This window comes from Podarcis tiliguerta (genome assembly GCF_965153285.1).
Source record: "Podarcis tiliguerta genome assembly, chromosome: 12".
NCBI classification, from domain to species: Eukaryota; Metazoa; Chordata; class Lepidosauria; order Squamata; family Lacertidae; genus Podarcis; species Podarcis tiliguerta.
The window spans coordinates 39,067,197-39,093,425 of record NC_139545.1 but is presented as its reverse complement, the minus strand read 5'-3'; the positions used below and the strand labels follow the sequence as shown (position 1 = coordinate 39,093,425).

The 26,229-nt window shown below is 43.7% G+C and overlaps 2 protein-coding genes across 3 annotated transcripts in view; both read right to left on the bottom strand.

The window, feature by feature from the left end:
- GAD2 (glutamate decarboxylase 2) overlaps window positions 1-1,334 on the bottom strand; it is a 38,597-nt gene extending 37,263 nt beyond the window's left edge. The window contains exon 1 of the mRNA XM_083406867.1: window positions 45-1,334. Coding sequence (XP_083262993.1) covers window positions 45-120 — 76 coding nt within the window. The 5' untranslated portion in view covers window positions 121-1,334. The remainder of the gene's footprint in view (window positions 1-44) is intronic.
- Window positions 1,335-5,903: 4,569 nt separating this feature from the next.
- MYO3A (myosin IIIA) overlaps window positions 5,904-26,229 on the bottom strand; it is a 101,056-nt gene continuing 80,730 nt past the window's right edge. For both annotated transcript variants that reach the window (XM_083406047.1, XM_083406048.1), the window contains 6 exons: window positions 24,391-25,807; window positions 23,841-23,979; window positions 13,862-13,971; window positions 12,340-12,380; window positions 8,657-8,800; window positions 5,904-6,343 (listed from right to left, as the gene is read on the bottom strand). In XM_083406047.1, the coding sequence (XP_083262173.1) occupies window positions 6,229-6,343; window positions 8,657-8,800; window positions 12,340-12,380; window positions 13,862-13,971; window positions 23,841-23,979; window positions 24,391-25,807 (1,966 nt within the window). In that variant the 3' untranslated portion in view covers window positions 5,904-6,228. The remainder of the gene's footprint in view (window positions 6,344-8,656; window positions 8,801-12,339; window positions 12,381-13,861; window positions 13,972-23,840; window positions 23,980-24,390; window positions 25,808-26,229) is intronic.

Sequence of the window (26,229 nt, the reverse complement as noted above, 5' to 3'; positions counted from 1 at the left end):
CCTGGGGCGGGGGGGTGACTGAGTGAGTGAGTGGGGGCTCCTACCTGGACCGGGGTTCTCAGGGTCTCCAGATCCATCTTCAGACCCGAAGGACCAAAAACCCGCGCCGGGAGTTGCCATCTGCGGAGCTTGCGAGGAGCCGGTGAAGTGCAGCGAGCGCGCCTGGGCTGTATGTGCGAAAGACAGAGAGACGCGGGGAGGGCGGGGGAGGGAGGGAGCGTGTGTGTGTGTGTGTGAATGAGCGTGTGGCGGGGTTGTGGCTGGGCGAGAGGGCCGGGCAAGGCGGGTGGCGATGGCGGCGACGACGGCGCCGGGAGAAGCAGCTGAGCGTGGCGCTCTGGCTGTGCGCTCCAGACAGACACCGGCGCTGGCTGGCTGGCTGGGTGGGCGGGAGACGAGCTAGCGGCTGCGCTAGGTGCTCTCCATGGTGCTGATCCGCTCGCCCTTCGCTTTCACAGCCAAGCGGACAGAGGAGGCGGGCAGGCGGCGGGGTGCATTTATTTGCGCTCCGCCAGATGATCGCCTCTTTAGCCCCGGGACTTGTGGCGCGGATGGCGAAGGGACGCGCTGCCTGTGCGTCTGATCACGACTCCCTTCCAGGCGGCGGAAAGGGCAGCGCTGGCCGACTCGGGCTCTGGCGACAAACGCGCTGACCCCTCGCGGAAAGAACTGCCTCGCAGGGACAGCGCAGAGGTGTGGGAGACGTGGTGGCCGAGGACTCCGGCTCGTGCGCTCAGACAGGGAATTCAGACATTCGGAAGGGAAGACGTTCGAGATCGGTGCTGGGATGCTGCTTCAGGATCAGCCTGGAAAAGTGAGAGGGATCCTCTGATCGCGTTCGGATTTCAGGCTGCTCTGTCTGGAAGTGACCTTGCCTATTGGGGAAAACACATTGGATTCCACCCTGCCTGCCGCAGCAGTGTAGATGCCACAACGGACTAGCATCTGATGAAGTGGGCTTGAGACGCAAAAGCTGATGCCGTAATGGATTTGTCAGTCTTTAAGGTGTGCACAAGACTCTGTTGTTTTTGCTGCAACCTGCTGCTCCTCTGGAAATGGATTCTTCAAGTCTTCTGCGTCATCGTGATGGGGATGGAGACTGTGGCAGAGCCGTCTCCCAACAAAAGGAGGTGCCAGGAAACAAACTCACTCACACATCACATATGCCCCAGTTATTAAAGATTCCGCGGTGAACCATAACCTTCAGAGTGTCACCACTAGTCTCTGCCTGCAAATACTCAGCAACCCACCAGAACAATCCACAAAGCAGGGACAGCTAGGAAGAAGCTAGGGGAGGTGTAAGTAGCAGTCATATCTGAGCAGCCTTTGGGCTGTGACTCTCCTACCACAGACCTTTGGGGACAATGAGTAAAGCAACTCTCTGAACATTTCTGGTTCCTGAAATGTTTAACACCAGCCCACCACAGCTGTGCCCAGCTAGAGAGAAACTGAGAAAAGTCAGCTTGCAGTGGAAGCAAAAAGTTGGATGGTTCAAGCCTGGTTGGAACACATCCTTGATCTGTGATACTGCCTGTGTGTGCATCAACCTCTGACATTTGCATGGCTGGAATGCAGCCTACTGTAGAGATATGAGAGTCGCATCTTTTGTGTCCTCCACTTCTGCCTCTAGCCCCTGCTAGTCTTTGCTACTGGGTCCCCAGGAAGCTGCAGGTTCAGGGAATGTGCCCTCAGGCTGAAAAAGGTTCCCCAACCCTGGTTCAAAACAACACCCATATGGCTGGTTGTACCATGTAAGACTAGCTCTTAGGTCCCCATCTCCTAAACCATGGCTAGACCCCTGGTTCGCCTTCCCTTTCTCTCTCTGTCCCCTCTTACCATGGTGACTGCTCCTGAGCTCCTTCAGCCCCAACATCTTGTCTGGCAGATGGGCAAAAGTGCACTGAACAGAAGAACTACTAAGGCTTCCCATGAATTATATTCATTGTCTTCAATTCCACGTCAGGTTCTGGTACCCCTGTAACCTTTACAGATGAGCTGGAACTGAATACACCCCAAATAATGGGAGGAAAAATGTGGTACTATGAACATTCCAGAGCAGGAATGGCTCACCTGTGGCCCTGCAGATGTTGCTGGAATACAGCGCCCATCAGCTCTGCCACCATGGCCAATGGCCATGGATGATGAGAGCTGTAACCCAATGACATCTGTTAGGCCGCACCTGCTCTAGAAAAATTTGGAAGTATGTGAAAAGAGAAACAAAAGGCACAATACATCTTAGCTCCATTGGGCTTTGTTTCTGGAGCATCCCAAACCAGATAATGGCTTTTACTGAAAGATGCCCCACTGGTGGGTTGTTGGATCACAGAATTCAGAGAGCTGATGAATCTGGCTGGCAGTGGAAGTTGGGAGCCTTATGGCACAAGGCCCCAGACAGTGTGGGGTCAGGACTGTGCATTTCTATGGGCACTGTGAAATCAACAGTAGGACCATAACACAGATATAGTCAAGTGTGCTCTCCATATAGTCTAGCACTGCTGAGGCCTCTTTGTAAGAGAGAGAATGAGAAAGAGAGAAATGGAGAACCTTTCTTTCTTGCCTCCTGCCTGCCCTTATTCTCCCAAAGTAGCTTTTGGCTCAGCATGTCACTAAACAGGTGGTACGAAGAGGGACCTCAGCTGGCTGACTGAAGAACACATTTGTGAGTTAATGAACTGCAGAGACAAATGTATTAGTCTCTCCAGCAAAATATGCTGGAGGCATTAAGGACCATCTCTGGGGTGACTGCAAGCCAGCGAAGTACACATGGCAAACACACCAGGTCCCTGTTTCAGGGTATAAGTTTCCAAAACATATACATTTATTTTGGGCTCTTGTTTTGAGCTGGAAATAGGAGTCACTGTGGAATCGGGGGGGGGGGGGATCTGTTTGACAATGCCCCGTAATGTTCTGCAAAACTTGTGAATATGGAAAGCATGAGCACATTCCCTCAAAATCAAGGGCCTCTTGAAGCTATTGCTCAGTTCTCCAATTTAACAGTAAGACTACTCAGCAGCCTCAAAGCAGAGGGTCCTTTCATTTATGAACCATGCCAGGTTCATGGAGATTGGCAGTGCAATACAACAGATGATTTCAGGAGCTGCAAAAAGTTAAGAATGCACATGAAACAAGGGTGCAGGCTCCAGGCAGTGTGGATGCTAACATGCTGTTGGTTGAGTTATCTGAATATTTGAAGTTAGGGGACAACGCTCCCCCCCATGGAGACACCTCTTGGGGAAGGCAGATATTAAAGCTGCCAGCAGCCTCTCTTCCTTTGTTCTCTGAATTCTTCTTCTTCTTTCTTTGGTGATCACTCTTAGCCGAGTAAGATTGTCTTCCATAAACACAGTTTTAACAATGAGTCTGTAAGTGACTGTGGAGGCCAATTCTGGACCCACAAGTCCTTCCACAGTGGGGAAAATGGTTCCCGGGTGGGAACTGATCATGGTGTGGATTTGCCAAGAGTGCCTTCCTCTTAGCATGTTTCTCCCTTGCGTCCTGAGTTTGAGTGTCTTCAAAGCCCATGACACCTTTGGTAAAGGCTGTTCTCCAACTGGAGCGCTCGCTGGCCAGTGTTTCCCAGTTGTCGGTGTTTATACTACATTTTTGAGACAGTCTTTAAACCTCTTTTATTGACCACCAGCATTACGCTTTCCATTTTTAAGTTCGGAATAGAGTAGTTGCTTTGGAAGACGATAATCAGGCATCCACACAACATGACCAGTCCAACAAAGCTGATGTTGAAGAATCATTACTTCAACAATGGTGATCTTTGCTTCTCCCAGTACACTGATATTAGTTTGCCTGTCTTCCCAAGTGATGTGTAAGATTTTTTAGAGATACCATTGATGGAATCTTTCGAGAAGTTGGAGATGGTGTTTGTAAGTGGTCCATGTTTCACAAGCATACAGTAAGGATGGTAGTACAATAGCTTTGTAAACAAGCATTTTGGTTTCCCTGCGAATGTCCCGGTCCTCAAACACTCTGCACTTCAATCGGGAGAAAGCCACACTTGCAGAGCTCAGGCAATGCTGGATTTGCAGGGCATCAATAGCACACATTCCACCTTCCTGTATCCTGAAGCTAGTTTAAGTCTTGTGTTCAGTGAAGCAGGCAGTCTCTTGGTTTCCTTTTAAAACTGCCTGGACGGGGAAACAAGACTCGTGTTTATGAAAGGGCAGGTCTGGCTTGAGTTTGTTTCAAGCTTCCAGTTGACAAGCACATCAAAGTAAAAGAGGAACATGGGCTTCAGTGCAAGAGAATATTGTACATTCTCCTCTCCCAATAGATTTATCTTTCACTGGAAGTAAACCAAACGTTGCTTGGACTAAGGTTTCCACTTTAAACGGTCATTTTTATATTTGTGTTTATTTAGCAATTCTAAAAAAAATACTAATGGGCATGACTGAACTAGTCATACAGGAATAAAAGACATCAATACAAACATAAAAAACTGCAAATAAAACACATTCCGACTTCCAGGGTGCAAGGTGCACTCATTGCCACGGCACTCCTGCAATGTAGGTCAGCCTTTGGCAACCTAGCACCCTCCATCACATGCTGGCAGGGGCTGATAGGAGTCAAAGTCCAAAACATCTGGAGGGGGCCAGACTGGCCAAGGCTGATCTAGGTCATTAATATTCCCCAGTTGACAGATAGGGAACAGAAGAAGAAGAGTTTGGATTTGATATCCCGCCTTTCGCTCCCTTTAAGGAGTCTCAAAGCGGCTAACATTCTCCTGTCCCTTCCTCCCCCACAGCAAACACTCTGTGAGGTGAGTGGGGCTGAGAGACTTCAAAGAAGTGTGACTGGCCCAAGGTCACCCAGCAGCTGCATGTGGAGGAGCAGAGACGCGAACCCGGTTCCCCAGATTACGAGACTACCGCTCTTAACCACTACACCACACAGGAGCAAAGGGAGACCGTAGCTTCCTAAAAGTCATCTCCTGAGTTTGTCTCTGGTTGACTGTGGCTCAGTCGCCCCCTTTGGTCTTGCTTCCTGCCCCCTTTTGTGTAGAAGTATGCTAATGAAAGCAGAATCTACATTTTAAAAGGGATTTTCAGTTTCAGCAATTGAACACCCCTCCTTCCAGCAACGTTCAAATGTACACTGTAAAAGAAAGAAAAAGCACCCACTCACACGCATACCAATGGAATGGAAAGTGAAGAGCTGCTTTTAAAATGGTTGTGTGTATGCCTAAAGAGTGGTAGAAGGGCTTGCTGGCAGCACACACCTTAAGTAGCTTCTGAGAAAACACCTGGTTTGAAAATGGGAGTCATTGTCTCTTCCCCTCTGTGCAGAGAACCTACCAGTCAATTATAAATCACTGGTGCAGAAACTGGAATGCTAGCAGCATTCAATATTTCCATTTGTTTCAAAATAGGTGAAATTATTGAAGAATCCATTTCTCTCTCTTCTGCCCAAAGTAACCAGCAGGAAATAAACCAATTCATATTTCCCTAACCGTTATGAATCCCAACAAAGACTAATGGTTTTCAGGAGAATCTGGATCTATACCAAATGGAGTAGAAGCGAGAAAAAGCAGGAACACTTGTCTACTTACAACCCCAAACAAACTGAATGGTGTTTTGCCTTTTTCCCACGGAATCCTTCTGGTACAATTTTGCTATCAAACACACTTTGCATTTCCTGTTTTTTGGGGCTACGAACGGGCACTCAGTATGCTGAAAGCTGGTCCAAGTTGGTTCCTTGTTAAATTGTGCCAGATGTTTATGGTTTGCTTTTTGTTTATGTGTTTGTGTGAATTGAAATAGCTCCATTTTAACAAGATATAATGTGCCTGAGAGTTTCAAAGGTCAGCAGACAAACCTAGTCTAAAGGAAGACCCACATTTGAGTTTTCACTGTAGATAAATGATAGGGGAGAAAAAGAGAAGAGAACAATGATTTGATTTTTCAGTTATCTAGACTTTTAATAAGTTACAGCATACTAATAAAATAATTTTTCACACATTTACATTTTCTTTTTTTAAAAAAACCCACCTAACAAATTACAGTACTCTGTAAACCCTGACATCTTTCCCTGTAAGGCGCTACAATCTTGTGTGTCCACAAACGTAAGCACACAGTTGATTTAAAATGCCAGAGAGAATTGCGGGGCGGGGGGAGAGATTAAAAAGAAAAGGACACAGTATAAAACCATACAAAAAAAAAGGAGGAGAAGCTTATGCTGATGAAAACCAAAAAGCAGCAGCAGCAACAGCAGCAGCAGCTAATACTGCTGGATAAGGCGCCGGCGCTGAGAGGTCTTCCGTAACAATTTTTGATAGTCATAAGGATTATCCTTGCTTTTGTTCTCTTCCACTGGAGTCTCTGTGACCCTTGGCCTAGGAAGAAGGGAAACAAAAGTGCTTTTGCAATAAGAAATCAACACATTTACTTTGGAAAACTTTGTTAATCAACTACTTAACCTTGACCTTTGGCAATAAAACAAACCAAACCCTCACCCCTCTTCTCCCTGCAGCTGTTTCACTCTCCCTCTCCCTCCCAGCCCTCTTTTGCAGCAGGTGGAAACTGCACAATGTATGCAGTGAGAGAGACATCGCATAAAAGCTGGGAACTAAAGCAGGGTGCAGTGAAAATGTTGAATTGGCAGGGAATGATCCTCTTGGTACGATTCAGCAGCTGTGTTATCTGTCTTCTTAGCCCCAACTATGCTAAACCATAAGGAATGTAAGACTTTATGGACCAGATCCTGGTGCTCTTGGAGGAAACCAAAATATTAGAGAGTACCTCTCACCATATATTTCTTTTTATTTATTTTAATTAGACCATTTCTGTACTGCTTAATATATAAAAAAATCTCTAAGCAGGGTGCAGAAATGTAAATCAACAAAAGACAAGTTAAACAACAAGAAACACAGTTACATTCACACACATTTCTAATAAATATAGACCAGTATCAATTCATTCTCTTTCTGATACACTTCCCTTCTCGGCCTTCTGGCACTCAGTCAGGACTCAACCCATCCACTCTGGCTCTCATCCAGGGCCCAGACTCACAATTCATCCACAAAACCTCACGTAGAAGAGGGACCCTGGATACTGCTGACATCACCCTAACCCAGGGGTCAGCAAACTTTTCCAGCAGGGGGCTGGTCCACTGTCCCTCAGACCTTGTGGGGGGCTGGACTATATTTAGAAAAAAGAAAGAACGAACGAATTCCTATGCCCCACAAATAACCCAGATATGCATTTTTAATAAAAGGACACATTCTAATCATGTAAAAACATGCTGATTCCTGGACCATCCGTGGGCCGGATTTAGAAGGTGATTGGGCCAGATCCAGCCCCCGGGCCTGAGTTTGCCTACCCATGCCCTAACCTCTCACTTTTGGCTTGCTTTGTATGGGAGGGCATCAAGGTGGGTGGAGCTTTAGAGCATTGCTTTAGAGCATTGCCCATAGCTGGGACCCATTCAGCAGTATCCACACCCAATGATGACTGGAGCACCATACGCCAGATCCTTTTTCTTTTCTTTCTTTCTTTCTTTCTTTCTTTCTTTCTTTCTTTCTTTCTTTCTTTCTTTCTTTCCTCCCTCTCTCCCTCCCTCCCTCCCTCCCTTCCTTCCTTCCTTCCTTCCTTCCTTCCTTCCTTCTCTCTCTCTCTTTCACTGTGAATGGGGCCTTTTCAAGTGACTGTCCTATGGACATGCATTTATTTTTCTTCACCTCTGAGCTCCAGTTCAAGAGCCTAAGGCTTCTTGGTTCACGAAGGCCTTTGGACAGGCTGAAAGAGAGCACTAGAAAGGCCTGGCTCCTGCTGTGAACATGGCTCGTGGCTTGTGCCACTGTGACTTTTGATTAGGGATGTCAGAGAACTCTGATGAAAACAGGAATGGAAAAGGCCAATGTGAGCTTATTCGTTCCATGGCCAGAATGGAAATCAATCCAGTGAATGCAATTGGCATTCACTGTTGCTTTCAGTTCACAAACGATACGTAATTTATTACTTTTATTTCCCCCTTTGCATTGTGATTCCTTTGCATGGAAATGATTGGGGTGGAATAATGTGATGAATTACAAAAGTTATATAATTCTGCCACAGCAGAGAGCAAGATGAATAATTCAGCTTTTGGCAGAAGATGAACTGCAATGGAAGAGAAACAGCGCTGCGTGCTATGAATTTAGGACAGATTGGAAAACAATGCTTTCTTACATCCCTGCTTTCAGTCATGCAGTCTGTTTACATGGATGCAAGACCCGAATGTACAAAGGTGCAAAGGATTGCAGCCTGGGTCTACCTTTTAATATTGATTTTTGCTGTATAAAGTATAGTTCGAGACCAGTTAAGCGGAGCTTAGACCTCACTGAAATAAAGGGAACAGTTTAGTCTTGGCCTGAAGCCTCCTGGTGCTAATGTGAACTCAGTATACAATCCATATCTATAAGTGTCTTTGAATAACATTGTGATGAACTAACTTGTGTGTACCTCAGAAAAACAGGATGGAAATAGTTTGGATAAAATACAATATACACGTTTGCAAATTAAGCTGTCTGTAGTTCCTTCTTCTGGATAATCTGCATGATCCAGTTGCAGCTAAGCAGCTAAACGACTGATTTCACTGGAAGACTTGAGGATAGGTCCCATTTAATTCAGTGGAATTTTAAAGTGTTTGACAATCGTTTGGTATAACTTACCCTTCACTAACGCTTAATGTTTCAGTTCTGGGCTCTGTTGGCGGTGTCTTTTCTCGTGTGCAGGTATTACTTGCATTTGAGATTAAATCAGTGGATGAAAATTCTTGGTAATAGGGATCTTCTACATCTAGTATCTTGCCCAGACTAAAACAAACAAACAAACAAACAAACAAACAAACAAACAATATGGTAAATTCCTATTCTGTGTCATCTTATACAGTCAAAAGACATTCCGCAATGGAGATGTCATATCTTGGAATATGCAGAGATGGTAAAATTGATGGCACTGATAAAAGATACACATTTAGAATCTTTTAAAGAAGGCTGGAAACCCTTTCTAGTCTATATAAAAAGTTATTTCCCATATGTGAAGACCACAACGGGGTTTGAAGTGTAAGAAAATAGCAGAATATATTAAGAAACATGTTAGAGAGGATTAAATTAGATAAGACAGAACCTTAAGGTGCAATTGTATGTAATTTGGGTTATGAACTTCATGTCAGGTGAGCAGGAAGTCACTAGTTTTGTGGAATTGGAATATAATATAATTGTTAAGCAACAAACATAACTTTCTATATGGAAAAGAGAAGAAATTATTATTATAAGAATACAATGGAAATGTCATACCTTGGTTGGAATAGGTCTGCAAAGCAACAGCGGAGTACAACAAAAGACAGCTAGAAAAATGCTTTTCAATATAAAAGTATGTAAAGCTGCAGTCATTGCTTTTTATCAGCTACTTAAAGAGCCACCTCACATACCTTATATGGTCTACAAAGTATTCATTCAAAAATCGGCAGTGGGATAATATGCATGTTAATTGATAACGGGGGCAGGGGCATCGTGTTTTTAAAAGGCTTTGAAAGCCCGTTTGTGAGCATCTACTTTTAATTATATCCATGCAGATTTGAATTTGGGAGGGGGCAGCAGAATCTACTATTAATGAGGAAATGGATCCCTTTGTGTCCAAAGCAAAAATGGGCAGGAACAAGACTTGGAGCGATCTGTCTGTCATCTCTGCATTGAACAGTCAAACATCCTTATGATGGAAATGTGTTTTTCTACCAGATATTTTTTAATGACCATCTTCTAACAACGCTGAAAGGCTGGGCAAACTTCTACATCCTGCAGAAGGTCTGATCCAATAGAAACATCTCACATTATTTTACTCATTCTGTATGTAACACTTTTCTGGGACATACACACATAGAAATTAGTATCTGTGGGAAATGGACCTGAGGTCGTTATTCAGTCTTTGTGCATTGCTAGGCTTAAGGACAGTTATTAGAAAGCACTCCATAAATTATATCGTGCCTAAAAAATGTAGTCCTTGAGTTCCAGACAGATGCAATGGGAATCCTCAGAATTCTGAACAAAAAATTGCTCCCCCAAGTCTTACTGCAGGATAGAAAAGCAAAACACTGGCCATTTAAAACACCCACTGCTGTTGCCAGAGATGGGGTCTTTTGGAAGGTATACAGAAAATCCGCGCTGGGTGTACTTCAGCACTGTACCAGGACTGAAAGGCTCTACAATTATTGGGCAATTTTCCGCAATGCTACTCTTACTGATATAATTAGGGCTGTATTAGAACTCCCTTTATAAGCCCCTATTTCTAAGGATTTATGCATTTAACACCAAAATGCACTCCACTTTGCAATTTCGTAGGCAAGGCTTCTGCTAAGCCAAGGCTGCAAGGCATTGAAATTCAGCATTTTGCGGTATCAGTGAAAATGTGACATTATCAGAGGCAAGTCAGGCTCAGAAATGAATGAATGCCTTAGGCTGATCAATAAGGAGCACAGAGATAATCACCATCTATATGTTTAACTGTTTCAGCACAGGGCCGGAGAGTGCTTATAAAATAAAAGGATTCGATTCATGTACAGCACCTCCTGCCACAATCCATGCCACTTATTTTTATTTTATTTTCTGTAAATTATTGGTAGATCTTGGTGGACGGTACTGGAGACCACAGCAAAGTGAAAGGCGTGCTGGTGTTTGCACAGTTAGAGGAACCCTTCAACTGGCTGCAAGAGGGTGATGAGGGCTTCAGTCAGTCTGACGGCAAAGAGACCACACTACATGTTACATACCCCGCAACATTTCTCCAATGAAAATAAGGATGCCCTAAGGAAAAGTGGACGTGGGTGGCACTGTGGTCTAAACCACAGTGCCTAGGGCTTGCTGATCGGAAGGTCGGCATTTCGAATCCCCGCAGTGGGATGAGCTCCCGTTGCTCGGTCCCTGCTCCTGCCAACCTAGCAGTTCAAAAGCACATCAAAGTGCAAGTAGATAAATAGGTACCACTCCAGTGGGAAGGTAAATGGCTTTTCTGTGCACTGCTCTGGTTTGCCAGAAGCAGCTTAGTCATACTGGCCACATGACCCGGAAGCTGTACGCTGGCTCTCTCAGCCAATAAAGCGAGATGAGGACTGCAACCCCAGAGTCGTCTGCGACTGGACCTAATGGTCAGGGGTCCCTTTACCTTTACCTTAAGGAAAAGTGGGGTGTTCTGGGATCAAATCAGAAACCAGGACGGCTTCTGTAAAACTGGGTCTGTCCCTGGAAAATAGGGACACTTGGAGGGTCTGCGTAAGAATATTAAAAAGGCCAAAGGTCTGTCTACTTGAACATCTTGTTCTCATAGTGGGAAGCTTGTAAGCAGGACATGACTGCAAGAATAGATTGTGATTCTCAGCAACAGGTATTCAGAGACATACAACCTCCAACACTGCTAAACACTGGAGTTTCCTGACAGGAATCCCTAACCTAAGATGCTTCTTCAAAGGCAGCCATGAGGAGTATGGCTAATGGCAGTGGGGCGAGGAGGCAAAGACCCAATGTTCCCCCCTGTGCATTCATTGTGGGTCAAATCCCCTGCCCCCTCAAATGCTGTTAGCCTTAGAGGAGAAAATGTAACATGTATACAGATTGTAAATGAAAATATGGACATTTAAGGATCATCAATATTTTTGTTTGTTAAGAATTTTCTTTGATTTTTTTTTTAAAACTAACCTAATTTACAGATAGGTGTGTGATGCCACAGTGAAACTGTGATTTAATTTTATTTATTTTAAACACTGATAGGCCACCTTTGAGCGTCAAAACACTCTCAAGGGGGGCGGGTGTTCCATAGAATATATTAACATTGGTAACAGCAACATCAAAAGAACCCCCCACCTCAAAACTGTGATAACCACTAATGGAATCAGCCATGGCACTGAGAAACATTCACCTCAGTAAAATACTAAACTCCATTAAATATTACAGCTAAAACCAATTCAATTCAGAAACCCAATAAAAATTATTTAAGCAAACGCAACAGAGAACAAATGAGTCGTTAAGGCTTTCCCAAAGGCCTGCACCTTGGCCATGACTAGATTATGCTTGTCTACCCTTATCCCCCACAATTTATTTTTATTTTTTTAAAAAATTGGTTTCCTGTTCACGTCTTTCACAGTCTCCCTGGGGCAAGTAGATGGGATGCATAAATAAACCAATGTTCAGAATTCAGTAACAAATTTTGTTCTAATCAAAAGGCAAGAATTCGACCCTGCAAATGTTTGTCTTCAGCAATGATCACGTAACAACATTCCTTTCCTTAAATATCAATTAACAATTCCCCCTTGTTGTCACACCAACATACAATTGTGCCTTTCTGAAGCAACAAGAAAAGCTACCTGTTTTTTCTTGGTTTCCGCTTTTCATCCTGGACTGATTTCTGAAAACACAAATTTTGGAGTGGTTATAACTATGATCATATAGTCTGTACAAATGTTAATTTATGGTCCTTTTCTGTGACCCAAAGATGTGCATCATGGTCTCATCCCCTCCCCTCTGCCACCCACTCCTTCAGGTTACAGACTCTTCCATGCCACTCCTGAAACTTGAGGGAATTCTCTGTGATTTCATTTTTTTTTAAAAAAAACCTGATTTAAGATTCACAGATGGCTTGACCTAACCCTCCAGCCCAACCCCACTGTCTATATTTCAGAGATGTCACAATTTTTTTTTTTTTGTAAGCCACACTAACCACTATGGTGAAATACTGAAGCATGCAAACGCAGTGGCATTTGAGAAGATGTACCTGGTGAAACATCAATTCTTGGACAATTGTAATGTCCTCTTATCCTCAAAAGCTTTTAAACCATCGTCATTATTACTTTTATGCAATATATTTCTTAACCACTGTATGCTGAAGAGTCTGGCTTTGGATGCCATGCTAAGCCAAACCATGGCTTAGCTCAGTGCGGGGTAGAGGCAAAATGATTTGGGAGGAGTGAAGCAGCTGTGGTGTCTTGTCCAGGAGCAGCATGCTAAGCCATGGTTCGGGCTTAACGTGACACACAAACCATGCCATTGTAACAGACATGGAGCATGTCCACCTCCCTCCCTCCCCCCCTCTCTCTCAATGCCTATTATGTCACAGGATATGATGCCACAGGATACATCACTGTGCCTTTCATCTCATGCCCTTGGCTTACATCATTGTCTCCCAGTGGTGTGGAGGAGAAACAAACAGGGCAAGGACGTCACAGCATCATGCATTTATCATCACAGATGGGTGAGAAAGAGGGAGCAAAGATACGTGAAACAGTGGCTGCTCCAGAACATCTAGTTCCACCCTTGTTTTGTTCTCCTCTTCTTCCAATTCCTCTGCTGTACGTTTGAGTGCCAGCAATAGCGGCAGCCTAACTAAGCAAATGTATTCTGTCACCTGCTGCTAAGTAGGTCAATAGTATGCATGTGCCTCTAGCAAGTGGGCTTAATTGCTCTTAAGAGGAACCTACAAAACAGCTTTTTCCATTTCCTTCTGACATATCTGATCACCGTCCCCCCTCCCCTTTCCCCTTTTAAGCAGCAGAAGGGTCAGATTTGGAAAGCTGTGGCAGATAGTTGACCTCAGTCCTCCCCTTTTGCGATTACCTTTCACATTGAGAAAATAAGTTGCAGCACTACGACGCTGCCTTGGTGCAGATGCTCAGAAACAATGGGATTCCAAAATGTGGAATTGCAATGAACATTCTGGTTTCGGGGTACATATCTAAGCCTTTGAAGGCCAGAGTTTTGGGGATTGACCTTGGAAGAACATACATCACACCAACATTCAACTCACCAATATTAGTCTTGAATTAGAGCTGCTCATTCAACTATAAGCTAAAGGGGCAGATTTTAGTCATATCGTTTGACAGTAATGCTTACATGTATGAGAGTGTAATATGTCGAGTCTTCGGGGTTGTTTAGTGTCTTCGGTTTCTGGGGCCTCCTTGGGCTCCTTTGCACAGAGTGAGCATCCTCTGATTTGGAAGCAACTGCAAGAGAGGAAAATACCTTTATTTTACACAAGAGAAATGTGGGCAGGATTCCTGCATTGAAGGGGTTTGGACTAGATGATCCTCAGGGTCCCTTCCAAATCTACAGTCCTACGATTCCATGAAATACTTTGAGATACATCAAGCCCTTTAAAGAATGGCAGTGCATATATTCAATGATCTGCTAACACCATCCAAACCTATAGAAGATGGCTGTCATTGTTTCCATGGCTGCTATTACGACATTAAAAGAATAAAAAAGATGGCACAGGTAGAAAATTCTTATATGTTCTTATACTGCTTCTGGAGCAAACTCAGTCATGTGCACACGCTGCAACAACTATCTCAGTTTATGTTTAGGGGTTCTACATGGTTGAGCCTGGATAGCTCAGTTGGTTAGACCATGGTGCTGATAACACCAAGGTTGCAGGTTCGATCCCTGTATGGACCAGCTGCATATTCCTGCATTGCAGCAGGTTGGACTAGATGATCCTCAGGGTCCCTTCCAACTCTACAGTTCTATGATTCTATGATTCTATGTTCAGCAAAGCCACAAATAACCAGTCACTTGACTTATGCCCTCAAGACAAACAGGGACAGAAGCTTTTGTAAACTGGAAGCAGCTAGCCAGACACCTCAAGGTTAGGAAAGGGTAAGAAATTGGTCTGTGTTTTAATGTGACCTTACTTAATTCACTCTTCCTGAAACGGTACACAAACCAAAACACAGCTATCCTTCAGAATTCTCTGAATTTGCTGATACAGTTGTTCAACCCCAAAGTACGACATTTAGAGTGTGTATTCAGAAGGGACTCTTGCCTTCAGAGAGCATTTTCTCCCTCTCTTTAATACAGTGGTTAAAAAAGTTAATAAAGCAGAAAACTGAATTAATGCATATTTTAAAATCTGATGAGTTTCCAAAAAAAAAAAAAAAAAAAAAAGGTGGTGTGCTTTCGCATTTATAGCTTTTGACATTATAATATCTCAGTGCAAAGGAGTAAGACCTGGGCACTGTTCCTTTCCAATCAGCTACAGCCATACATTCCAATTTTCCACTCATATACTTCAAGCAGTTTTCAATAGCTGGTAACCTCCCAGACTGCTATTCTGCCTGGTCTTGCCCAAGCTAAGCCTCTCAGAGGCTGATATTTAGCTTTTCATTTACACCTGGAAATATACATTCAGATCTGAAAAGGAAATATTGCAGAGTTTAGCATTTATTTATAAGTGCAAACATAAACCTAATTCTTTTAGAGGTGGCAAGCCTGTGTCTGGGACATGTCGCTTCAGGACACAGGTGTTGGTATTTACACCGGAACAATCTCCAAGACATCTATACACACAGGAAAGCAGCATATCAGGGGCAAGGCTCAGATAATGCATTGCTCTTTGGTGTCTAGTTTGTTTTATGCAGAGGGGATTTTCTTCTTCTACAGAGGATCACACATTCATGTGACACCTCCCTCCACATCCGCAGACTGAACTGGTATTGCCCAAACAGAGTTTTATCACCTAGGAACGTAAGAGGCAGGCTGGATTAAGGGCAAAGGCCCAACGAATCACGTCCTCTTCTTACAGTGGCCAAACAGATCTCTTTGGGAAGTGTGCGAGCAGGATGTGAGTGTCTCTCTGTTTGTCCATCTTGTCATTCTCATCTGTGCATTTTGGGACACTGGAGTTGTGCTCCCCCCCCAAAAAAAGTGTTTTTCTTGGGGAGGAAATCGCTCGAGATCACAACAACCATAATGGCTGCCGTTCTCTCACAATAAAAAACAGGATGTCCTGGTTTTCCAGGGACACCTGTGGGGTATGCCATCGCTATACCCTGTGGGAGAAAATGTTTAACTGTGCACTGTGTAAGTAAATACTTTTATTTGTTTTCCGTCATTCAGCTTTATGGCATGACCCTGAGTTTTAGCATTAATGTATAAGAGAGGGACAGAAACCTCCAAGGACTAGGACACAGTTACAAGACCTTCAAGTGGAGACACATTTAGGGGAGCGCAACAGGTTTGACCGCACTGGGTGTGGAGTCTTGGGGGGGGGGGGTGCAACTATGATGTAGAATGGAAGGCAAGAGGTGGTTGTGGTGGTGCCAAAATTTAGCATTGCAAAGGGTGCCGCTGAAATTTCAGACTCAAAGGGCCTCTGCTACTTTAATGTTGCAATATTGGGTTGTAGTCAGCTATGTTCTACTCAAAGTTGACCCACTGAAATTCATGGACCTAAGGTAGTCATGTCCATTAATTTCAACGGCTTTGCTGTGAGCATAACTAGTGTTGGACCCAATCTTCAGTCTGGATTGTGCCTGGGACAATCGCCCCCTTTGCCCAACTGAAGTTACACCATCTTAATGCGACATGCTCATATGAATGGCACCCAAGCTCTTTGCAGCGTTCACCTTGGTTTGACCTATATGGATAGGAAAAGGAAGTATTTGCTCTCTTATGCTTCACAGAAGCTTTCATCCCTGGTGGTAAGGAAAATGCTATTCACCCACTACCATAATACCATTTTAATTAAGAAAGTGGCACAAGCATTTATAATCAAAATGATCAGCAATACATCAGTGTAAGCACCAGCAAAATTAGCTGTATAACTTTTTCTTTGTTATGTGTGATAAATGCAGCCTTGGAAAGGTCACTGATATATTGGAGGACCAGAAGGAATAATGTTAATTTACAACGTAGTTGAGTAATGATTACATTTATTGTTCTAGCTTCTTATCTGGAATGCAGGCGCTGCCTAATTTAATGAATGGACAATTATCTCTTAACATTTTGCCTTTTGAAGAACAATGGCGCTTTTCTAAACCAAGGTGTAGTCAATTTACCTTAGACAATGAAATTTCAATGCAATTAATTAATTTTACTACACTGAAAGCAAATATGAGCCAGAGTCTTTAATTTAAAGTAGATAGTCAGTGCTAGATTAGAATCTCACTTAAAACTCTTTCATTGGGACACACACACACACACACACACACACACACACACACTTGTGCTGTTGCAGTGTAATGACTAAGGCCACATTCAGATATCACAACAAATCATGGTTAGTAGCAATGTGAATATGCTGTAGTGAGCCCCAGGGCCCACATCTCAAATTTTCCTTTCCGTCTCCTTTGTACTTGGGAGGTGAAAATGTGAAGGTTCTCTTAATCTTTGGAATCAAACCGCCATTTCCCATTTCATATATTATGGAAAACCACAGGCAGTTAACAAACTGGAATATCAAATAATGGTTTGAGATCCTGGCTTGTTAACTACATTTGTTTAAGCCACGGTTCCCTGTATTCAGACGAAACAGGAAACTGTGTTTTGTTCCAAACCATGAATGGAAGTTTCAGACACCAGGGTCTAAACTGATTATGGTGACCTAGGAAAATTATGAGAGTTAATATTATGTTAATATTCGTCATACCAATTCCATGTGCTGATAAATGTGCCCCTGTGCAGCCAAGCACAGGACAACAATGCTCCGAAACCTCCTCTTCCTTAAAGTGGCTATTTAAAAACATTAAATTCTCAGCCATAACACATCAGCTTGTTTCCTTGCTACCCTTTCACCTTGGGTGGCCAACAAAAATAATCTCCAGGAAATATAGCTAAAATCAAAAGTTAACACAATAGCCATCGTGGGTTGTCAAAGATGAGTAATGTGCTCCTATTCATAGCTAGAGGCAGACAAGCATTCCTGTTTGGCATACAAAGTACTATTTTTGGATTCACATATCACAGCTGTAAGATGACATACAGAACAAGTGAAGTTGAAGGAAACATGTACAATTATCACTTGAACTATTACAGTAATTATGGAAATTGAAATGCCAACTGATTTAAAGGAAAACAAAAGATTTGCAGTTGTTGCCGTTTGCTGATTAATGCCTTTATCAGAAACGGGTTCCACAAGGATGCTATTCAGCAGGAAATATTCTTGAAGAAAGTATTTGCTTTCTAAAGGGTAGGAAAGAAGATGTGCTGGTTTTAATTCATACTCCACTTAGAGGCAGGTCTTTGTCTCTGATAGATGGACCAGCTGAAAAAGCAAAATCATTGCTGGGGGGGGGCAAATATTTTTATTTTATTAATGAAGAAAAGGTCAGGATACCCATTTTATTTATTGTATAATCAATGTTTCTAGTTATCACCTAACATATTACTTCATCCCCCCCATTACAGTATATTTTTTAAAATCCATAATAGATCATAATCTCTATATTACAGAACACTAATAATGAAAAAAGAATGTGTTGCTATTATTTAAAAAAAATATAAACTGCCCACCACTGATTCCAGGGCAGTATACCAAGAAATTTAAAACTACAGAAACACAATATGGTTAAGAGGAATAAATCCATTTAGCATGCTCAAACTTTCTTAAACTAATACGTGCGGGCAAATAAAAAGGTTTTATTTTAACCTTGCATTGAGAAGACAACAATGCCAGCATCAGGCATGCTTCCATCAGGAGGCCACTACAAAGAAGGCCCTCTCTACTGTACATACATATATAATGTACTAAAGAAGGGACATGGAAATACAACTGTGCAATGAAATAAGAGCTCAAATTTGTGACTTTTTGGAACTGTTATAATGCACACTATATTGTTTAGACAGAACAAAAAAGGAGACTGGTATCGTTTCTCCACTTGTACAGTTGACCCCATCCTAGATGATCAGTTGGAATACACAGCTTGTGCTGGAACTACTGTAAAAGGTAAAGGTGAAGGACCCCCGGGTGGTTATGTCCAGTCAAAGGCAACTATGGGGTGCAGTGCTCATCTTGCTTTCAGGCCAAGGGAGCTGGCGTTTGTCCACAAGCCGCTTTCTGTGTCATGTGGCCAACATGACTAAACCGCTACTGGCACATGGAAGACCATGATGAATGCCAGAGCACACGGAAATGCCACTTACCTTCCTGCCATAGCGGTACCTATTTAACTACTTGCACTGGCATGCTTTTGAACTGCTAGGTTGGCAGGAGCTGGGACAGAGCAACGGAGGCTCACTCTGTCACGGGGATTCGAACCGCCAACCTTCCGATCGGCAAGCCCAAGAGGCTCAGTGGTTTAGACCACAGCGCCACCCGCATCCCACACTACCTGCATGTTTACTGGTTGTGTTCAGGGACATGTGGAAAACACTCCAGAACAGCTGCTTACTTTTGGGTTGAGTATAGGACTAACCCCAAGCTAATGGCACTCAGTACTGCTTAAGAACATAGCTATGTAGCATTTATTTGTGGGGTGGTGGTGGTGGAGGCTGGGGCTGATGCACTCATGACACGCACTGGATGCCTATAGTCCACTTCAATTTCTCCACTTATTCAAACAACCAAAGGGAACAACTGTGAGCCCAGCATGCATTCTGCCACCTTCACAGCCAGATTTTCAGGGCTGATGACAGAGAAATCTAAGATAAAGGTGCTTTCATTTTTTAAAAAAAATAATCCAATAGTTTATGAGGGTTTTCACATCATTACAATAGAACAATGGATTTCGTTAGTCTCCCTCCCCTACCCCAGCTTCCCCCTTCTTCCCAACCTTGTCCCCACCCTCACTTTTTAGCTGCAATACCATTTCCTATTTGTGCATTTAAATGACGATTATGGGAAGGTGCCCTGCCGGTGTCTTCAGGAATTCTGAAGCAGGTAGTTGGGTAGCTAAGCTAGTTAGGTCTTGTTTTTCCAGCTCCTCAACAAGTCTCTGCTGTTACCTGGGAGGCAGAATGGAACTCTGGCTGCCCCCAGTTGTCAGGCCTTAAAGGATGGGCTCAAGTCGCTTCCAGGTGAGCTGTTTATTGAGCATTCATCCTGATTTGCTTGGAGCGCAATTAGACAACCCTGACTAGTCAATGGCAATTCATTCAGAGTTGGATATGGGAAGGTTAGAGGCCGCCAGGGCTTTTTTCCAGCCATAATTCATTGGAAGTTCTCGGCAGCGGCGCCCGCCCTGTGGAGTGCCCTCCCATCAGATGTCAAGGAGATTAAGAACTACACAACATTTAGAAGACATCTGAAGGCAGCCCTGTATTGGGAAGTTTTTAACCTCTGACGTTTTATTATGCTGTTATATTTTGCTGGAAGCCACCCAGAGTGGCTGGGGAAACCTAGCCAGATGGGTGGGGTATGAACAATAAAATTTATTACAAGGTGTGACTGGAAAGTTCGATGAATGGTCACAGAAATCAGATAGCGAGAAATATTTGAACATGCAATCGGCATCGGAAACCCACGAAATGCTCACAGATGTGTATGGAGATGAAGCTGTAACTCGAAAGACAGCGTATGAGTGGTGTATGTGTTTCTGTGAAGGGTGGCAAACCGTTGAAGATGACCCTCAGCCTGGCAGACCATCGACAAGCAAAATGGCGGCAAATGTCAACAGAGTTGGTGAGTTATTGATGTGGGATCGCCGTTTGTCCATCCAAATGGTGGCGGAAGAATTGCATACTCCGTGTGAAATTGTTACTAATGTTACTGAGTTGTCCCACCCTCCATATTCTCCTGATCTGGCCCCACCAGATTTCCTTCTTTTTCCAAAACTGAAATCTGCACTGAAATGGCACTGATTTTCCAACATTTCACATGTCCGAGCTGCTGTGACGAAGGAACTGAAAGCAGTACGAAAAGAGGACTTCTCCAGAAGTTTCCAACAGTTCCACGAACGTTGTCAACGGTGTATTGTATCAGAGGGGCCTACTTTGAAAGCCTGTAAGGTATGTATGTTTGAATATTTCTCGCTGTCCGATTTCTGTGACCATTCACCGAACTTTTCGGTCACACCTTGTGTTATTATTATCATCTCAGTCCCAGCACCTCTCAGGGTTCTTCCATTAGGAAGAACTTCCTGACAGTAAGAGCTGTTCGACAGTGGAATTTGCTGCCAAGGAGTGTGGTGGAGTCTCCTTCTTTGGAGGTCTTTAAGCAGAGGCTTGACAACCATATGTCAGGAGTGCTCTGATGGTGTTTCCTGCTTGGCAGGGGGTTGGACTCAATGGCCCTTGTGGTCTCTTCCAACTCTATGATTCTATGATTCTATTCTATGATTTCCATTATAAGAAAACAAGGGAGGTGGGAGGTGTTTATAGTGAGTTCTAGCACCTCTGGATGCTGCTGTATCAAAGCAAGCTTTATCTCACACTTTACAGTGCACCTTTTTCCTGCTCTTCTCCTTATCGCCCAAAGCCAGACCTTTTAAGGACACACAAGAGCTCCAAATCAAATGAGCAACCTGGATGTGTCAAGGTGCGATTGAATCCCATCCCAACATAATGACAAGTTTGCCCTCAAGGCCATAGCTCAGTGCTGGAGCACCTGCTTTGCATGCAGAAGGTCCCAGGGTCAATCCCTGGCATCTCCAGGTAAGGACTAGGAATTCCCCCTGCCTGAAATCCTAGAGAATTGCTGAAAGTCAGGGGAGACTAGATGGTCCTTTGGTCTGGCTACCAGTATAAGGCAGTTTTGGATGTTCCTATGAAGTGCTCACAGAGGACTTCATTACCCCTTTCTCCCACAAAGGCCTGCACTGAATGCATTTGTTTTAACCCACCACACCAAAAATGGGCCAATTAAACTTCTTTCAGAACATCAATGCTTTTCCAAAGGGCAACAGAACGTGAGACATAATGCCTATGATTTTGTGCCTCTGGGGCTCCTATACTGTTTTTGCCAATAATTGAATGCTTGAAAGGTGCTATTATTGCTCCCGATTCCACTCCAAAAAGCAATTAAACCATGCCTTTGCTGGGCAAAGAAAAGCAATGAAAGATAACTTTTAAAAAATATATATATTTAAAAAGATACCATTGCTTTTGATATCAGGCTTCTCAATCAAATGATTGCTGAAAAGATGACTAACTACCCCGCAGGTACATAAAGAAAATGAAAAAGTAGCATTTTAGAAGGTTAAAAATGCAAAGAAAGAGAGCCTCATTTAAAACAATATTTTTAAAAGGGCATCTAGACCTTTTTTTAAAAAGCAAATTGCTCACAAGAGCATTTATTCAGTGAAGGCCATATTGTCCCTGAGTCCAATCAAATTGCTGCTCAGTTCAGAAACATTTGTCCCATTATTATTTATATGCAGTTTTGAAAGGATAAGGAGAACAATTTTCATTTGCTATATTGTGGGTAAGAAAAGAAAGTATGAGGTAAGGGATGGGTAAATAATACATTCAATGCATATTACGAAGAAAGGTAAATTTTGTGTGTAGGAGAATTTTTTTTTTTTGGTATTATAATAGACTTAGATTTCATGAACATGCATTATGAACTGGGTATCCAAAATTGCCATCCAAAGGCTACTTGGACCAAAATATTCACTTTTAAGTAGCTTTAATCTAAGGCTGGAAAGCAGACAGGCAATTTAATTTGGTTTAGTACCTGCTCAATGGTTCAATCCTACGCATGCGATTCTCACTGAGTTCAGTAGGACTTGCTGTCTAATTCAGCCTTTCCCAGACTGGTTTTGGACCACAACTCTCACCACCAAGTTTTCAAGGTATTAAACACCTTGAGTCCCTTCTTTCCTTTTCTGCCATGTGTGAACGGACAGGAGAGGAAAGGCACTTTTAGCTATGCATTCTCTTATCCCTTTCTCATGTGTGTTCTGTGAAAAGTGGCATTTGTTACTTTTCCAAAATATTATTTTGAACATTTAATCCATATTAGCTGGGAATGATTACTCATGCTGTCAGGCCTCACTTTAAATTTAATCCTAGAATTCGGCTTAAAGCTTAAAGTCATCGGCAAATAGAGTATGATGAAGGTTAAAGGTCCTGCCAAAATAACGAAGAAAAGCTTTCGATTCACTTTTTGCTCTCACGGGTTTCAGAAACTAAGAGTAATTAAGATAACCAAAATGCAAACTTCAATTTCCATCGGCACTGGATCTTTTCATTATGCAAAGGCATTGCTAAGTGGCAGCAAAACTGTACACGTATTTGTTCCTCACCATAGCTTGGTCCACATGTAATGCGGACTATAGGATAACTGGAAAAAGAGGAGCCTCTTTGGGCCTGAGCAAACAGAGAGACTCTCACCCTCCCCATTTCCTTTTCATTTCCTTCTGCACACTCAGGCCAGGAGGAAGACTTCTGTCAAGTTTTGCTGCACTTTCAGACAATTTGAGCTTACTCTCATGTACGAACCAATGCAGACTTTGGTCTGATGCTAAACAAATCAACTTCCATCCATGAATTATGAAGCTGGGTTGTATGTAATGCTAAGCTAAGAAAGTCTGAAAATGGAACTGAACTAGGCAGACTAAACTGCTCCTGGCTGTGCAGAAGGAGAGGGCAGGTGAATTGCACATGTCTGACACCTTGGAGAGCCATAGGTAAAGGTAAAGGGACCCCTGACCATTAGGTCCAGTCGCGGACAACTCTGGGGTTGGGGCGCTTATCTCGCTATATTGGCCAAGGGAGCCGGCGTACAGCTTCTGGGTCATGTGGCCCGCATGACTAAGCCGCTTCTGGTGAACCAGAGCAGCGCATGGAAACGCCGTTTACCTTCCCACCGGAGCGGTACCTATTTATCTACTTGCACTTTGACATGCTTTCGAACTGCTAGGTGGGCAGAAGCAGGGACTGAGGAACAGGAGCTCACCCCGTCGTGGGGATTCGAACCACTGACCTTCTGATCGGCAAGTCCTAGGCTCTGTGGTTTAACCCACAGCGCCACCCGCATCCCATGGAGAGCCATACATGTAATCTAAAGCCAGGCATAGGGAACCTGTGGCCCTCCAGAATTTATTGGAGATGCATCAGGAATGAAGAGAGTTGTAGGCTTACAGGTTCCCCATCCCCGTAGTTGCAGAGTATATTCCTTTCAATACTGAGAGTGATTGTTTATTTATTTATTTTTTACCAGGCTGGCACACACGAGGAGAGAGGTGGCCATTTGTTTGCTTGTCTTTGGAGAGCATCACAGGCCTCAGCTGATGGGACAGAATCATTTCGTTCAGCTTCTGCTGCAGCACCAAATAGTCTTCCGATAATTTTGATATCTAGGAAATAAAAACACCAAGCTTTAATGCAAATCAATGCTGGGCAATGGGAGTAGGAGAAGCAATGATGGAGAGAGGGAGAGAGAGAATTTTGCTTTTGTAGATAGGTATCTTGACAACCTCAACAACCCTTACTGCTGAACTCATACTATTTTCAAAGGCATTACTATTGTTATTAGCAAGCATATTTTTTAAATTCAGAACAGGAGCTGATTTCACCAACCCTTAAATACACCTCTGGATGTGGGAGGATATAGAAAATCTACATTACAAAGGTAAAAATCTCATTCATTGCTCTACCCACTTTTTCCTCTGGCCCTACCTGCCACTGGCATGTGGCCCTCAGAAGGCTGCCCAGAATGGAATATAACCCCCAGATTGGGAAAAGTTCCCCAGCTCTAATCTCCTCACCTGCCTGGAAAATGCCGCCAGATCAGACTTGTCCTTCTCTGGGCCATCTTCCGGAACATCATTTGATCCCTCAGCCTCAGCGCTGGATCTCTGCCTCGCTATTGTTGCCTTGGGACTGGGATTTTGACTGCTCCCTCCACCATTCCCCTCACGGTGTGCTCTCTCTTGGTTCCCACCCGGCAATTTCCCTTCTTTCCTGAGCTGTCCTCGCCTTCGGTATCCTCGATAATTACTCTGGATGACTAAGGCTGCCTTCTCTTTGTCTCCCAAGGTTTGCTTGCTGGCTTCAATATGTTTCTGAGAGCCTCTCGCAGAGCTTTTCCTTACACTTGCTTTATTTTCAAAGGGAGGCAGCTGGCCGTGTTTCAAAGAACCTCTTTCCAGGTGACTGCCATGGGGAACAATGGGCCTTTGCACCTCCGAGCCCCTTCTTCCATGCAGAGTTGGCTGGCTCAATTCACTTGCCTTTCTGATAGATGCTTTCTTAGGCAAGCCGTCGGAAATGGCCTTTTTCTCACCTTCCTCCGGGAGCTTTTGTTTCACAGAAGACTGCCGTTTCCTGGGAAGTACTCCTTCCTTCTCCTCTGGTGCCTTCAGATCTAAGTCAGAGATGCTCTGAGTCACAACAGAAGCTGCACCTTTTTGGTCGACACCAGCTTCTGCTTCTTGCGCTGGTTTGAGGTTCTGCTCTGAAGGCGGTTCTGGCCCTGCCACGTTCTTGCCGCCCTGCTCCTTGAACATCTTCCGTTCTCTGTAACCGCGGTAACTACTCTGAAGGATGACAGCAGCCTCCTCTTCACTTCGGGGAGGAGACTTGTTGTGTCCAACAGTTGTGTTACTCTCAATCTCTGTAATTTGTACATCTTCTTCAGTCTGAGGTGGTGACTTGGGCACAGCAGCTGCACTGACGTGGACCTCTGGGGGTGAGGTCTGCCCCTTATCTGTACTTCCCAGTTTCTTACACTGCTCATCCTTAAACTTCTTCCGTTCTCTGTAACCCCTGTAGCTACTCTGGAGGATAACAGCCGCCTCCTCTTCTGTGTGAGGCGGTGGCTTGAGCTCAACAGTTGCGTTGACCTCAACCTCTACAGGAGAGCTTTGCATTTCATCTGCATCTCCCATTTTCTTACAATGGTCCATACCAGCTTCGGCTTCTGGTGCTGGTTTGAGGTTCTCCTCTTGAGATGGTTCCTGCCCAGCCACATTCTTGAAGCCCTGCTCCTTCACCTTCTTCCTTTCTCTGTAACCACGGTAGTTGCTCTGAAGGATGACAGCGGCCTCCTCTTCACTTTGGGGAGGAGACTTGTTGTGTCCAATGGTCGCGTTACTCTCGATCTCTGTAATTTGTACATCTTCTTCTTCCTTTTTACTTGGGGTAGCCGCCCTTTCAGCCTGTTCCTTCCTAAGAAGTGACTCTCTGACAGAAACATATTATATTTAGGAGATATTGTGACCCTGATACAATATGTATGCATTAAAAGGTTAATATGATATGTGCAATTTTAAAAATGAGAACAATATAATAATAATAAATAATAATAATAATAATAATTTATTATTTATACCCCGCCCATCTGGCTGAGTTTCCCCAGCCATTCTGGGCGGCTTCCAATTGAGTGTTAAACACAATATAGCAATACAGAAAATGTTGGGGGTCCTTTTTTTGTTGTTGCTTACAAGAAGAAAGAGCGTTAGGGGGAAACAATGAAGAATACCCCCTACTCAAAGTAAAAAGTTAAAGGGACCCCTGACCATTAGGTCCAGTCACGAACGACTCTGGGGTTGTGGCGCTCATCAAAAAACCAGCCATTTCAGATTGTTTAAAAGATAGTTGGCATC